The following is a 16,763-nucleotide window of genomic DNA, read 5'->3' as shown; positions in this document are numbered from 1 at the left end:
AGATAAGATCAAGTTGAATGTAGAGCTGAATTCAATGAACAACAGCCTGACATTTGAGGCATCATTCTCTAGGTGGGTCAGGACACTTGTATTTTATATTGACACTTGGGGAATACTTTATTAAACAATGTAAACAGTCATTCTGTGAGACTTTCTGATTCCATATCATTGAAACTATGCAAGGAAGACAATAGATAAACATTCTTGTTAATTGATCTACATTGAGACCTCCATGATGAGATCAGGGAAGTTATTAATTTGACATTGTTAAAGAAATATACCTGCCACTTAATATTCAAGATATGTCTACTTTACTAATTACTATTCTGAGATGAATCGCACAATAGAAACCTGGGCCTGATGAGGTTTTAAGTGGAACAGCTGATGTGCAGGGGTGATCCACTCTCTTGGCAGAAGAGACCTTGATCCAGTAGTGCAAACAACCATTAAGGCTGGAGATCTCTCTTGCTGCATTGGATGACCAAGTGCCTTGTCATGCTCTTAGCGCTCCGCAACACCTGCTGGGCCTGCCTTCCTGACCGTTGGACAATTAATTGGTCTATTCTGCTCAATCTGCCAGGGCTAGACTTCACACGGTGGGATAGACAGATCCTCTACCTCACCGAGGGGTGAACATCCACTGGCTACCTCACCTGCTTTAGCCCATCTGCCGAGACAGGGGTGTGGCCACTGCGTGTGCTACAGCTACTTGGAGCCACAAGTGAGAGCTGAGGTGACACCCCATACAATATTCTAGCTGTTTGGTAATCAGGGAGTCATCTCTCAAATACTACAGTAAAAGAAATATATTTTAGGTATCTGGTATTGTGTGCTCAAAATTCCTCAGACCTACCATTGATACTTGAACATTAAAGTGGTCAAGATACTGTTATGGGGTATGTTAGAATGGTTATGGATAAATATGTCTTTAAAAGAGATAGATTGTGGGGGTTTAGTGTAGGTTACACTTCACAAACAGAGTAACACTTCATAAACAACATCTCATTAAAAATGTAAGAGTTTTGCTGAAGCTAGACATTGAGGTTTCAGTTGACTTTGCAGAAGCAATGAAAAATGCTGATCTATTGTGTATGGGCAATAAAGTCCAGGTTCAGAGATACTGATAAGACTTTGCAAAGATTGGGTTTAGAGCCCTTGATAGTCCTTACAAGAGGAAATGGCTGGCTAGAGTGTTTCTCCTGAAATAAGGGAAACAAGAGGAACTCTGTAGTGACCTGGAAGAAGAGGTTATCATTTGAAAAACCTATGATGGGGCAAGTTTCTTTGGCAAGAAACTGAAGTGACTGTTTGGAGGAAATCAGTTTGTGTGTATCCAAAGAGCAACAAATATCTCTCTGAAATCAACAAGAACCAATTACCTTTAAGCACCAGAGCCTGGTGAAGATTCACAAATGTTAAATTCTGCACACAGTATAAGAACATGGAGAAGTGAAAAGTGAATGATTGGACAGTGAAACAGAGAACTTTTCTGAACATATACACATTACATACACGTGCACTTAGAATTAGAAGGGGGTTAAGTTAGGTTAAGTTAATAGTAATAAGTTTAAGATTGATCTTGTTATTATGTTTAAAGAAAATTAAAAGCAACTTTTGTTTAAGTAACCATTGACTTGGTGAATTTCTATTGCTGCTGGATTCTGGAGTTCTCAGGGCTCGTAACTATATGTTACCAACACTTCAGGCTTTAGGCCTTCATCTGAAATATTGGTTATATACCTTTATCTTTGATACATAAATTTGTCATGCTGAGTTTCTCCAATATTGTGTTTTTTCTTCAACCACAGAGCCTACAGACTTCTGTGTTTTATTCAAAGGGGTCTTGTCATTTGAAATATGTTTCCATTGTAAATATGTAATTTTGCACAGTTACTTGTCTGCACTCAAAAAGTTGATGTTAAAGAGGTAATTATAGTCATTGAAATTGTAGTTAATCTTTTATTGTCTGTGTGTCTAACAAGTATAAAATTACATTGTGTCATTGAGTTTCTTAAGCATGTCCCCAAGAGAGAAAGAATCTCCAGAATAGAGTTAAACAAGAACATCTGCAGATGTTGGGGTCTGTTGAAGAAACTCAGCAGGTCACACAATATCCAAAGGAAATAAAAAGCAACGTTTTGAGCCTTGGCCTTTTGTCAGGATTCCTGACATTTTGTGTATTGAAGAGTCTTCAGAATGCCTGGTTGGCGTGCTGAATAAAGACTTTTTACATCAAAAGCTCCAAACTCTGTGTGGCTTACTCACAGTCATAACTGTCACAAAAATAATCTTCTGATTCACAATACTATGGTCATTCAACTAAGCCTAAGGATGGAGTTTAATACTTGAGAGGGTGGTTTTGCCAATGAGTTGACTGTGGACCACAAAATATTGATGGACAAGTTTGTGTACATTGTGCAAATTATTTTAGTTTAATATTCTGATTAAATATATCAATTGGTAGAAACAGGCTAGTCATTATAGGATCATTTTTATTAAATCTAAGAACAGTAGATCTCTATGTAATCTTGCTGCTTGAGTAGTAATTTTTCATGAAACATCAAGAAAGAAATGGATGGAGACTTTGTTGTATGAAAGGTCAGTATCAATTATAGTCGTAGAGCAAACAATGATCTGCTGGAGGAACATAGTGGGTCAAGCAGCATCCATGAGTAGAAATGATCAGTCAACGTTTCAGGTAGGGACTCTTAATTAATGCTGATAACATTCATTGGGGCCTTTTATTGATCTAGAGCACACATGTCAAACTCTAGCCTGCGGGCCAAATTATATTTGGCCCGCAAGATCATTTCAAAAATGTATTAGAGGTGGCCCGCTCTGCAGCGAGAACTGATGCTGTTTTTTGGTAATGTCACCCCCACCATCCTCCCCCTTCACTGCAGATCCTTCCCCATTGTAACACGAGAAATTGTAACTCGAGAAGTCTGTCGATGTCATCAGCCAGCAAGCCAGTTGGAAGGCTCCCCGCACAACCAGTCACTTCTCCCACCTGACGAGCGGTGCGGCGGATTGGCGAGCGCCTGTGATTTCCTGTCGGCGCAACGGCCATGGCAGGCTGCGCACGGCCCCGGGAAGCGCGAGCCCTGCGCGACTGGCACCGGACGGCCCTTCCACAGCGCGAGCGCACCTCTCCTGGTCGCCACGGCCTTCAGCGCTTGCACCCGCGCGGACCCAGGGACGGCTGGTTCGCCCCTGCACGTGAAGAGAGAGATGGTGGCTGTCCGCAAAGGCTGATCGGCAGCGCGCTGGGCCTGAGTGGGTGGGTAAGCAGGGGTGGGCAGAGGGTGTAGGTGAGGAGTAATGGGCAGGGGAAGTTATGGTGGTGCGAGAGGCAGTTAGAGGGAGGGGTGGATAGGGAAGAGGTAAAAGGGGAGGGGCAGGGCAAGTAGGGGAGGGGTGATTAGAGGGTGAGAGACGGGTAGAGGGAGGAACAGGTTGAGGGGAGAGGCAGTAGAGGGGCGTGTATAGGATGGGGTGGGTAGAGGCAGAGCGAGTGGAGTGAGGGGTGAGTAGAGGTTGGGTAAAGGACTGGTCAGGTAGAGGGATGGTGGGTCGAGGGTGAATAGAGGCCTAGAGCCTGAGGAGTGAGCAGGAAATGCTGAGTCCTGATGCAGGCCAAAATGGACACAGCCTGTGAATGATGACTACCTCTCCATAGGGACCAAATATGTTTCCCTCAGGTCAAGCAAAGGGTGAACTTGAGCTATCTACTTCTGACCTGTAACATTATCCTCCTAAAGTTATATCCTAAAGTTTAACATGACATATGTTGAAAGAAGAGAAAACATGCAGATGTTGAAAATTTTCAATAAATATTTAGTTCGGCCCTCGACTTAGTCCAAGTCTTTAATTTTGGCCCTCCGTGAATTTGAGTTTGACACCCCTGATCTAGAGTGTCAATAAAGAGTATCGATAAAGAGTCCCAATAGATAGTAGGCCTGAGGGATTCCGAGCACACAATGTCAGACAGCTAAAATATACTTCTCTCGCTGTAGTGTTGGCTGATCATTTCTACCCATGGATGTTGCTGAGTTCCTCCAGTAGGGCACAGTTTGCTGAAGATTTCAGTATGTGCAGTTTCTGTGTTTCTCTATGGTCTTAGAGAAGATGGTCACTTAGAGATGTATCTTTTCCAAATTGGGAACAAGAGCTTAATTTGATTTTTCAATTTCAGTTGTAGAGTATATCTAAAATGCTTGAAGATATCTTCAAAGAGGCATGAAAGGACCAGGGAATAAGCAGCCTTTTCATAGGACATCAACATGATTGGATGGCAAATTGGAAGGATTAGCTGATCATCTCCTGTCCAATGTTTTTTTGTCAAATGTGAATCTGAGGATGTGATGAGAACACAGCCTCGATAAACACTGCATAGTTGGTAGGTCCTTGTGATCCAAGTTGTGGAAGGAGAAAATTCAATCAGAATCTTTATAGAACAAGTTAGAATTGGAGACATTTGCTCAGGAAAGAGAAAAGGCTGTAGGGGCACTTTGGCCAATACCTTAATAAAAACTAAGAGAAAGAGAAATAATTGATGGAGAATGGATAAAAAAATTCTTTGTGACTGAGATTCCTTAAGAAAAGTGACAGTAAATTTAATAATTGATGAAAATCTAAAACAGCAGATGCTGGAAACCTGTAAACAAAACAGGAAAGGCTAGAAATACACATCAGATCAGGTTGCATCTGTTCTTAATAAAGGGTTTCTGGTCAAAACATTGACTATTCTTTTTATCCTATTGATGCTGCTTGATTCACTGAATTCTTCCAGCATTGTATTTAGCTCCAGATTCTAGCATCTGCCGTCTGCTGTGTCATCTGTTCTGATTAATAGTCTTCAACCCAAAATGTTAAATCTGTCTCCGAGCTCTGACAAAGGGATTTCAACCTGAAACGTTAATTCAACTTCTCTTTCCACCTGACCTGTGTTTTTCCATTATTTTCTGTGGTTAAGCATGGTCAGCACAAAAGAGATGAAGAGACAAAAGGGGAAAACAGGAGCAGAATAGTGAATTTGGATGATTAACAATGATCATACTGAATGGCATAGCAGGCTCCAAAGGCCGAATCTTGCTATTTTACTTAGCTGCTTTCAAACATCAAGAACCAATGAAGTACAAATCCAATAAAGAATAACACTGAAATTCTAGCTGGCTAAATTGGATAGCCACCAAGATCCAACACAAGGACCACAAATGCCATTTGCTGCTTGCTGATGAACATGATTGTTTCCATCCAGGGGTTCCAAAATATTACAGCCATAGAGTTTTACAGCACAGAATCAGCCTTTGAGCCAAACTTATCCTTGCCAACCAAGTTGTTTCCTGAAGCAAATCTCATTTGGCCCCTATTCCACAAGCCATGTACGTGTCTGAAAGTCTAGATTGTTGCAAGTATAGCCACCTCTACAACTTCCTCTGGCACTCGTTCAACATACCCTATGAAAAGGGGTGCCTCGTGGCCTTTTCAAACCTTTCCCCTTTCACCTCAAATGAAAGGCTTCCAGTTTTACACTGCCTAAAGGATAAAATGATAAAAACTATTTACTTTATCTACTCCTCATGATTTTAAATTCATTATCTGTTTACAGTTCTTTACCTGTTTACATGTTTATGCAGTGTACAGTATTTTTCATACAACCAATAAGTGGTAATTCTTCCTCACCCGCAGAAAAAGAATCTCAGAGTGGTATGTGATGTCAAATATGTACTCTGACAAGAAATCTGAAATCTTTATGTACTTCGATAAACCTCAGCCTCCTATGCTCTATGGAGAAAAGTCCCTGTCTATCTGACCTCTCCTTTCCCTCAAATCCATTAGCCTTAGCAACATTCTCATTAATCTTTTCTGCATTCTTTTCATCTTAATAATATCCTTCCTATGCCAGAACGGCACGCAGTACTCCAAATGTGTGCCTCATCAATATCTTGTAGTTGTAACATGATGTCCTAACTTCTATATTAAGTGTGCCTTCTTCACCGCCCTGTATGCTTGTGTCACCACTTCCAGGGAATTATGTTTCCTGTAACCCAAGTCTCCATGGCCTTGTCATGTAATACCACATTTAGAATGTAACATACATAAAATTCTTTAACTTTTGCCTACTGTTATCAGAGTCACCACTTTGTCCAGCACCCCTCACAAAAACTTACTGCACCTGGTGTTCCTAGGCGGTCCCCCCTCCAAGTACTGTGCCTGCTTAGCTTCCAAGATCAGACAATCCCAGCCATATTCAAGCTATTGGGTGAAGTAATCTTGACCAGGTTTGACATAGCGAAATGCATCACATCGCATTTGTTACAGAATTCTGTGTTGTGTATTGACCTATGTGTTGTGTGGTTTTATGTTAAAAAGTGACAGTTTGCCTTTAAGAGCCAAGGTTAAGGTGGACTGCAAAAAATTTCTGGACTTGGATGATAAACCACCACTGGGTGGTGCTGTGGAGTGGAAGAAGGCCCTGAGCATGAGTCATGGTCTGGAGGACAGTTTAGAATGTTGGCATTTTAAAAGGGATGAACATTCCGAAGGCAGCCAGAAAGAAGGATCCGGACCAAGCCATTGTTCCTCTCTCTGCAAGCAACACAAGAAGACAACTTCGAATTTGTGCTCTCTCTCTCTCTCTCTCTCTCTCTCTCTCTCTCAAAGATCTTTTGGCTTCAGTTTACCAAACAAACTGAATTTTGTTTATGATCTTTGCTTCGGTTGAGATCGAAGTTTTGTGAGTCTTGTGTGTTTTGTGTTTGCTTAGTATCTAAGTTTTTCTGTGGGCTGGTTGGAAATATAACTTAGGCTTTAATTACATATGTTATATTTAGGCTGGGGAATTAATTAGTTTTATACTATTATAGAAATTTGCATAGTAACCACTGGGCATTGTTATAAAAGGGGGGGGGGAATTTTCAATTAAAGTTTGAAGGTGAATTTTTGTTAATAAAGTAATTGTTCATCTTTACCCCTGTGTGATATGCCTTCTTTGTGATTGCTGGTTTGATCTTGTAACACATTTATCTGAATTAACTTCCACCTGCCATTCCTTGCCCTATTTTTCCAATTGGTCTAGATCCTGTTGGTCTAGATCACCATCCGTCATACCACTAAACATTCCTGAACACACTTAAGAAATTCCACACTGACCAAGCACATTGGAAATCACTCACTACTACAACCCTATTTTCCTTCTGGTTATCTATGATTTCCATACATATTTGCCACCCTAATTCCCAGTGAATGATTGATACAACTCCATCAAAGAGACTTTCCTGCACTGCTTAAACTTGGCTGGCAATTCAAAAATATGGTTGACTATGAGCTGAGTGTCATGAAGGAAGTACAGTACAACTCTGATTATCCGAAATTGGATTCTCCAAAATCCTCAGCTGAATTTTTTTTTTTAATTTTGGATAAATGATGATATCTGAAAACCTCATTTATCTGAAATATTTTCAATGTCGATCTGACCAGGGACATGGGGATCCTGGCTGTGGCAGCGGTGGACCTCAGGCACCCAGCAGCAGTGGACTCAGACTCCCTTTGCCAACAGCAGCAGAACTCTGGCTCCCGGCACCAGCAGTGGTGGACCTCGGGCTCCCATCGGCAGCGGCAGCAGCGGACCTCAGGCTCCTGGCACTGGCGGCAGTGGACTTTGGGCTCCCGGCACTGGCAGCTGCAAACTTTGGGCTCCTGGCGGCAACAGCAGCGAACCTCAGGCTCCCAGCGGCAGTGGCAGCAATGGACCTCGGGCTCCTGGCAGCAGCAGCAGATGACCTTGGGTTCCCAGCAGCAGCAGCAGCGGTTCTGAGGCTCCCGGTGCCGGCAGCAGCGGACCTTGGGCTCCCAGCACCGGCAGCTGCAAACTTCGGGCTCCTGGCACCAGCAGCAGCAGACATTGGGCTCCCAGCCACAGTGGGGACCTCAAGCTCCCAGGCAGGAGCGGAACCCTCAGGCTCCCGACAGGAGTGCAGAGCTCGATGGGGAGGTGTCACTGAATGGCGGTAGCCAGAATATTTTGGTGAGAATTAAACATTATTATAATACTTAAAAAGCCATCCCTTGGTGATTTTTGTTGTTGCTACTGGGCTGTTTTTAAAAAAATTACTAGTTCCAAAAAAAGCCATTTATCCAAAATGGGCCCAGTCCCGACCATTTTGAACAATCGGAGTTATACTGTAAATATAATAATTGAATGATGGTAATTTTGCAAACGATGGTCTTATTGGAGATGGAAAGCAGGAAAATGACCAATATCCATCAGGGAGTGCCAAAAGGTCTTCTACCAGATTTTCAAAAGACAGTGGAATACGTTAATCACAGAGGGTTAATCCCAAGGATCTGCATATAATACTAATCAAGCTCATGTCTCCATACAGAAGGGAATGCCATAATTCTATTGCACCACAATTTTCACAGACTGTCCAGTGCTTCACAATTCTACTCATCTCCTACCAAATGGAGCTCATATTTGAATATTCTCATCCTCCATTGTATCCTCAAACATGCAAAGAATTACAATTTAGAAACTGTCAACAATTTTTGATTGACACATCATTCAAACACCTAGCACAACATTCTTCCTTGGTCTTTTGTAGAAGGAGACACCACACAGTCTGTCATTACTCCACTCAAGGAAACCATGTAATAATAATTGAAATAGTCTTTGCTCGCCCAAGTTACAAGGCAAAAATAATCAAAGATAGTGCTCTTCTCACTTTTTTTTACATCCTGCAATCCCTTCATGTTTGCAAACTGCAGTTGTTTTTGAGTTGCTTTATTTCTTCCCCTCACCACAACCTTATCCCGTTAAGTTATCCAAGGAATACATTCTGCAGCTTGCAGTCCAGTCTGCTTTTACTCAGCAAAGCACATTCTTCTGGAAGAGCTCAGTGGGTTGAGCAACATCAGTGGGGAAAAATCAATTGTCAACATTTCAACCAGGAACCCTTCATCAGGATAGGAATTTTCTCAGCTTTTCCTCAGCACCCATCACTGCGACAGGTTAATTCTAGTCATTTATTTCTACATTCACAATCCATAATTATAGTGCCAGCGTCAATCTTAAATTTGTAAATCTTACCCTAATTTTGAGTCTTCTATTTTGGGCAGTTGTGCAAGATGACTATGTGGACTGTGTAAATCCCCCTCAATAGAATGACAATCAGAGGACGAACTTCGGGTGAGCTGTGGGGATGATAAAATAGGTGCTGCAGATCCATTGCGGCTGGTGGGGGAACAACTGTACATCCCTGAATGAACAAGTAAAAGATTTGTTTCAGCTCATTAAGTCAAAATAAATATTTCTACTGTATTTTTCTTCACAAATTATCCAAGTAATTTTGAATTAATGCATCTACTGTTGAATATCAAAATTCCCAAAGATGTAATCTAATTTTAATTTAGTACTGATTAATTAGATCATAATTTCCTAAAACAGACCAATTTTATGTCATTATAATCTTAATCTCACAGGGTCACATTTAAATTATTAAGAAAATAACGGACAACTGGAATATGGTTCACATTTTCAATGATCATGCATCATATATATTATCATATATTTATGATAAATAAGCTCAGAGCATAAATATATAAATAAGCTCAGAGCATCTTTACAGATATTAAGGAAAAAGAATAATTTGCTTCTCTTCTATCTGAGAAAAAGCTTCTGGGTTTAAATGAATAGTTTTAACAAATAAACCTACTTTATGATAGTTAAATATTAGTTGTCATAATAATTTTTCCTCATAAATTTAATAATTTATATGATAATCATCAAGGCCACAGCAGATCTTCCTGCAAATTATAAATGTATCTATTATTAAAATCTGCACGTCCCCCAGGATATCACTTACAGTGAAAAGGTTTTTTTTTCATGTCAATGCAACTTCACTGAATTCAGTGTAGCCAGGCACCAGCTTACTTCCTGGATGACCAGGCCAAAATGACTTTACATGTTCAGGGAATATTTTCATGGCGCTCTGCACAAGTATGTTCCATTGAAGAAGGGAAAAGATGGCAAGGTGAAAGAACCATAGTGTACATGGCAGGGGTGGCCAACTTATCATAAGAGCTACATACCATAAACTTCAGATGTTTGAGAGCCGTAAAGAGCCGTAGCAATCACACGATCACAAGCCACACCCACTAACACTATCATTAGCCCCTTTCAAGTGGCCATAATACATGAATGCGACTGTCGGGAGGCCAACTAAAAGCAGAGAACTCGTCCCTGAGGTGTACTTACTCAACCTACCTTGGGGAGGTATATTCTCCACTTCCGAGCGCTCCTCTTAGGCACTTGAAAGCAGCAGCCTGAAAGCGGCTTGAAGCTTTAAGGTGCCTAGCAGGTGGTGGGCTGATGACAATCCACGCTGCCCAGCGACCCAATTCCCTGCTGCCTGACAGCTCCCCAGCGCGGGACATCAAGGCTAGGGTGGCCAACACAAGACTACGGGGCTGGGGCGGCCGGCGCAGGAGGTTGCCCACCACGGTACAGTTTTGTTGGAGAGAGTATTTTCCAATCCTTGTCTTGCAAATCATCCATTTGCAAAATGCTGATACACTGCAGATAGTGAAGAAGCATTGTTTCAAAGGGAGCAATTTTGCAAAAAGATTTATTTCTAATCAAGTCTACACACCAAACGTTATCCCTAGGCACCTGAAAACAGCAAGTCAAAGCAACTAGCAGCTTTCAGGTGCCTAACAGTGGGCAGGCAGTTGACAGTCAGCTGGTGACCCGCTGACAGCCACCAACCCCGCTGGTGACAGCTACCCTCCCGCTGCAGACACCTACCCTCCCCGCTGATGACAGCTATCCTCCCCGCTGGGGACAGCTACCCTCCCCGCTGGGGACAGCTACCCTTCCAGCGAGCTGCATATTACATGTCAAAGAGCCGCATAAGGCTCGCGAACCGTGGTTTGGCCACCCCCCGGTATATGGGATGTCATCAAGAAAAAAATAAAATCTTACAAGAGGTTTAAGAAGATAGGGACTGATAGAGCTCCAGATTGACAGGAACAAGCTTAAGAAAGAAAATAGGAAAGCTAGAAGGGGCCATGAGAAGGCTTTGGCGAGCAAGGAAAGCCCCAAGGCATTCTACAAATATGCGAAGAACAAGAGGATAAGTCGTGAGGGTAGGACCAATCAAGGGTGATAGTAGAAACATGTGCTTAGAGTTGGAGGAGGTAGCGGAAGTCCTTAATGAATACTTCACTTCAGTATTCACCAGAGAAAAGGATTTTGGCAATTGTGAGGATAACTTAAAGTGGGCTGAAATGCTTGTTCATATTGACATTAATAGGATGTGTTGTACCAGTTTTTCATCCCATTTATGAAGTATATGTTCTGGGACTTTTTCTCCTATTTTACATAATTCTATCTTGAGCCAGTCTGGTTTTTATCCAGTCTGATAAAATTCTGATAAGTATCTTAGTTGTGTTGCTCTATAATAATTTTTGAAATTTGGTAATTGTAGTCCTCCTTGTTTATACATCTCTGTTAATTTTTCTACAGCAACTCTTGATTTTTTTACCCATCCATAAAAAAATTATTAATTTGTTCAGTTTCATGAAAAAAAATGTCAAGGGAATCGTTAATGTTTGAAATAGATACTGTATCTGTGGAAATATATTCATTTTGATATAGTTTATTCTTCCTATTAAAGTTATTGGTAAATTTTTCAATTTTTCTAAATCTGCTTGGAATTTTTTAATAATGGTTGCTAATTTAATTTACATAGATGATTTAAATTGTTATCTATCTTGATACTGAGGTAGTGTATAGCCTGAGATTGCCATTTAAAAGGTAATTCTTTTTTATATTTTGTGTAATTAAGGTTGTTCATTGGTATCACTTCACTTTTAATGGTATTAACTTCATAACCTGATATTTCTTCATATTCTTTCAATTTTATATTTAGCTTTTCTATTGATTTATTTGGGTCTGTTTAATATATTATAATGTCACCTGCAAATAAGCTGATTTTAAATTCTTCATATTTTACTTTTATTCCTTTTATTTTAGGTTCCTTTCTTATCAATTCTGCTAATGGTTCTATGGTCAAAGCAAACAAGGAAAGTGATAGTGGACATCTCTGTCTGGTTGACCTAGTCAATTTGAAGTGATCTGAAATGTACCCATTTGTTATTACTTTTGCTAAAGATCCATTATATAATGCTCTAATCCAATTAATAAATTTTTCAGGTAATTTGAATTTTTGTAGTATTTTAAATAGATAATTCCATTCTACCCTGTCAAAAGCTTTTTCAATGTCCAGAATTACTGCTATAGTTGGTGTTTTATTTATTTGTGCTGTGTGGATTAAATTAATGAATTTACAAATATTATCTGCCGCTCTTCTATTTTTTACAAATCCTGTCTGGTATGATTTTACTAATTTCGGTATATGTCAATCTATTTGCTAATATTTTTGCAATTAATTTATAATCTGTATTTAGCAAGGATATTGGTCTGTAAGATGCCGGAGATAATGGATCTTTTCTCATTTTGGGGATTCCTGTAATTATTGCTGTTTTACATGAGTTTGGTAAATTCTGGATTTCTTCTACCTGTTTCATTACTTCTAAAAAGGGAGGAATTAACAGATTACTAAATATTTTATAAAATTCTGTAGGGACTCCATCTTCACCTTGTGTTTTATTATTCAGTAATTTCATTACTGTATCTTGTATTTCTGCAATTGTCAGGGGATCTAATAGTTTATTTTGATCCTCCAATTGTAATTGAGGTAATTTAATGTTTGATAAAATTTCTTCTATTTTGTCATTTTTCCCTGAATTTTTGGTTTGATATAACTGTTCATAGAATTTTCTAAAATTTTCATTAATCTCTATTGGATTGTATGAAATCTGTTAGTCTTCTTTCCTTCTTGCCAAAATAATTCTTTTTGCTTGTTCTGTTTTAAGTTGCCAAGCCAATATTTTGTGGGTTTTCTCTCCTAATTCATAATATCTTTGTTGTGTTTTCATAATATTTTTCTCCACTTTGTATGTTTGAAGATCCAACTGCGCTGGGTAGGTCACGTCTCCAGAATGGAGGACCATCGCCTTCCCAAGATCGTGTTATATGGCGAGCTCTCCACTGGCCACCGAGACAGAGGTGCACCAAAGAAGAGGTACAAGGACTGCCTAAAGAAATCTCTTGGTGCCTGCCACATTGACCACCGCCAGTGGGCTGATATCACCTCAAACCATGCATCTTGGCGCCTCACAGTTCGGCAGGCAGCAACCTCCTTTGAAGAAGACTGCAGAGCCCACCTCACTGACAAAAGACAAAGGAGGAAAAACCCAACACCCAACCCCAACCAACCATTTTTCCCTTGCAACCGCCTGTCCCGCATCGGACTTGTCAGCCACAAACGAGCCTGCAGCTGACGTGGACATTACCCGTCCGTAAATCTTTGTCCGCGAAGCCAAGCCAAAGAAGAAGAAAGAATATTTTAATAAATAAATTTTAAAAAGAGGATGAGTTGGAGCTTTTAAAAAGTTAGATAAGTTTCCAGGACCAGACAAAATTTACCCATGGCTACTGTGGGAAGTGAGGGAGGAGATTGCTGAACTACTGGGAATGATCTTTGCATTATTACTGGGGACAGGAGAAGTACCAGAGGATTGGAGGGTTGCAAAAATTGTTCTTGTGTTAATGAAAGGAAATAAGAAAACCTAGAAAGTTATAGACCTGTGAGTCTTACTTCAGTGGTGTGCAAGATTTTGAAAAAGATCTTGAAAGGCAGGATTTACAAATATTATAGTCATCATCTGATCAAGTATTGTTAGAATGGCTTTATTAGGGGAAGGTTGTGTCTCAAGAGCCTAATTGAATTCTTTGAGGACATAACAAGGTATATTGATGAAGGTAGACTGGTGGATGTAGTGTATATGGATTTCAGTAAGGCATTTGATAAGGTTTCCCCATGCAAGGCTCATTCGAAAAGTAAGGTGGCATGGAATCCAAGGAGGTTTTGCTTTATGCCTTAGTTGCTCTGCAGGGACCTGTTTTTCACAAAGTGGTGGGTGCATAGAATGCGCTGTCCAGAATAGTGGTGGAGGCAAGTACAATGTGATCTTTTAAAAGAATATAAGAAAGGGATGGTGATAGAGACAGGTACAATAGGATCTGTTCAGTGATAGGAACAGTGGTGGAGGCAGCTACAATACAATCTTTTAAGAGACTAATAAATAGCTGCCTGGAACTCAGAAAAATGGAAGATTTTGCAGTCAGGAAATTCATTGCAGTGTTCTTTGCTGGTGGTTAATGGATTAGAATGGATTGTTATCTGCTCCTAGCCTGTTAGCTCCCATGCTATACATTTTAATCTACCATGCCCTTAATTTGGAAGTTGTGGTTAATATCAATTCCCCTTCTTTCTTCAACTTGTTTAACAAATATTCGTAATGTCTCGAGATGCAAATAAGCTGGAAAAGAGGAGGAAGCCTCTTCTAAGGAAGATTTTTCAACTATGTTAAAACATATCAAAGACTTGACTAATGACTTCAAAGACTTTAAAAAAGAGATCAAAGATATGAAGCCACCCTTGCTGGTTAAGTTGCTGGAAATATCAAGGAAATACAGCAACATATAAATGAGCATGACCCCAAGATTCAGGAGATGGATGAAATTATACAGGTTCACGAATCTGCACTGAATGATTTGCCACGGGATTTTCTCTCTCTGAAGTATTTAAGGAAGAAGTGTTGCCAACAACCACCCCCCCCCCCCCCCGAAATTGATAGAGCTCACCAGTCATTTATTTCCAAACCTGCTCACGGTGCAAAGCCCTGATCAATTATTATTTGCTTCCATCACCTCCAGGTAAAAGAATTACTTCTAAAAGAACTGCAAAGCAGAGGGACCCTGCAATACCACTTGCAGACCTTCAGGATCATGGACAATTAACCTCCTGAAGTAATGAAAGTGCAAGCTGATAACAAGGATGTGATATCTCAGTTATATAAAGTGGGTTTACAACCTTCATTATTATATCCAGCAAAATTGAGGATCACTTTACAGAATAATATCAAGAGGCTTGTCTCTCCAGAAATTGTGAATAAGTTCCTTAAAGAAAATTTGACAGCTATTACTGTTTTGCTTGCCGATTGAAACTCATCTATTGACTTTCTCCTCCTGTTCTTGTTGCAGCTTTAGTTTGTTTTGATTTTACTTCAAAATGAAGTTTAAATGATTTATATTATAGAATGTAGTGCTCTTTATCTTTTGAGGGCAAGTTTTTCTATATTACAGAATATTAAATTATACATTTGGTTAAACTATTTTTCCTACATTAGTATACTCAATGATTTTAAAGAGAGGTTTACTTCTCTTTGTACTTTATCAGTTTGTTCTTTATGTAGAGTGACTATTTCTGTTTGTTGATACTCTGGCATTTGAATCTTCTTATTCCATTGTACTTAGTCATAACAACTCCAACAGATGGGAGTGTTTTTTTTACCTTAAAAATTTAAACTTTGGGCTTTTGTCAGCTGAGAGTGTTTAGTGGGTTTGTTTATATTGGTTATAAGCTACTGTTTAGGACAGTGGAAAATTTTTGGCTTGGGGAAAGGATGAATCAAGTTAATTGAGATCTTGAGCAGTTCTTCTGGTTATTATAATGACTTTGCCATCTTCCTAGAATTATCCTATTTTAAGTCTTTAGCAATTTAAAGCTATTGTCATGGAATAACTTTAGTTTGAATGACCCAGTTAAAAGAAGGATGGTATTTTCACATATTAAAAAGTATCAACCCGAGATTATCTTTTTACAAGAAACTCACCTTCATCGATCTGATATTCCACATTTTTTAGGTTTCTGGAAAGTTCCATGAAGCATTTATGGCAAAATCCAGGGGAGTCTCAATTTTAATAGATAAATCACTACCTTTTATTAAACATGAGCAATATCAACAGTCGATTTGTTATTTTATCTGGTAAATATACAACAAGCTCTATGTCTGTGTTAATATCTATGCTACTAATACAGATGATCAACAATTTTTTGAACATCTTTTCTCTTTGTTACCAGATTTAAATACATACTCTTTGATTATATCGGCAACTTAAATTGTTGGCTTGATCCATTTCTCGACCGTTCGTCTTACAAAACCACTAGTTTAAATAAGTCAGTTGTGCTTATGAATTCCTTTCTGTAACAATAAAGTTCTCCATACATATACACATATTGATTACTTTCTTCTTGATAAATAATTAATCCCTACTGTTGATTATGAATGTATAATAATTTCTGATGATTCTCTGGTGGTTTTATCTTTTAATATCCCAGACTTACCTAAGGCTACGAAATAATGGCAATTTAATCATCTTTTATTATCTGACTCTGATATTTTGGAATTTATGAAAGATCAAATTGTCTTTTTTTTAAATGAAAATACCTCTTTGAAGGTTTCTGACTAATAGTCTGGCAAGCCTTTAAAGCTTTTATTAGGGATCAAATTATTTCCTATATAGCTAATCTTTGAAGGAAGGCAAATTCTGAGAAAAATGATTTGGCTCCTAAATTAAAACTTTTTGACCAACAATATACTACAACCCCAAAACCTGAGATTTTTAGAAAGAGGGTTGAACTTAAAACTAGTTTTATTACTTGTTTATCTTATACAAGCCCAGTTATTAAAATCTAAATATTATCTTCATGGGGATAAGCTAGGTAAACTTTTAGCGAGCCAAATTAAAAGCCAGATTTCTAAACAGCTTATTGCTGAGATCCGTACAGCTA

General features: G+C 39.3%; 1 protein-coding gene across 7 annotated transcripts in view; it reads right to left on the bottom strand.

Annotated features, from left to right (window-relative positions):
• LOC138763621 (zinc finger protein GLIS3-like) overlaps positions 1-16,763 on the bottom strand; it is a 331,893-nt gene that overhangs the window by 62,377 nt on the left and 252,753 nt on the right. For all 7 annotated transcript variants that reach the window (XM_069938097.1, XM_069938091.1, XM_069938093.1 and 4 more), the window contains one exon: positions 9,092-9,260. In XM_069938097.1, the coding sequence (XP_069794198.1) occupies positions 9,092-9,260 (169 nt within the window). The remainder of the gene's footprint in view (positions 1-9,091; positions 9,261-16,763) is intronic.

This window comes from Narcine bancroftii, chromosome 5 (genome assembly GCF_036971445.1).
Source record: "Narcine bancroftii isolate sNarBan1 chromosome 5, sNarBan1.hap1, whole genome shotgun sequence".
Classification (NCBI taxonomy): domain Eukaryota; kingdom Metazoa; phylum Chordata; class Chondrichthyes; order Torpediniformes; family Narcinidae; genus Narcine; species Narcine bancroftii.
The sequence above is the reverse complement of the archived record's forward strand: the minus strand, read 5'-3'. Positions and strand labels throughout refer to the sequence as shown.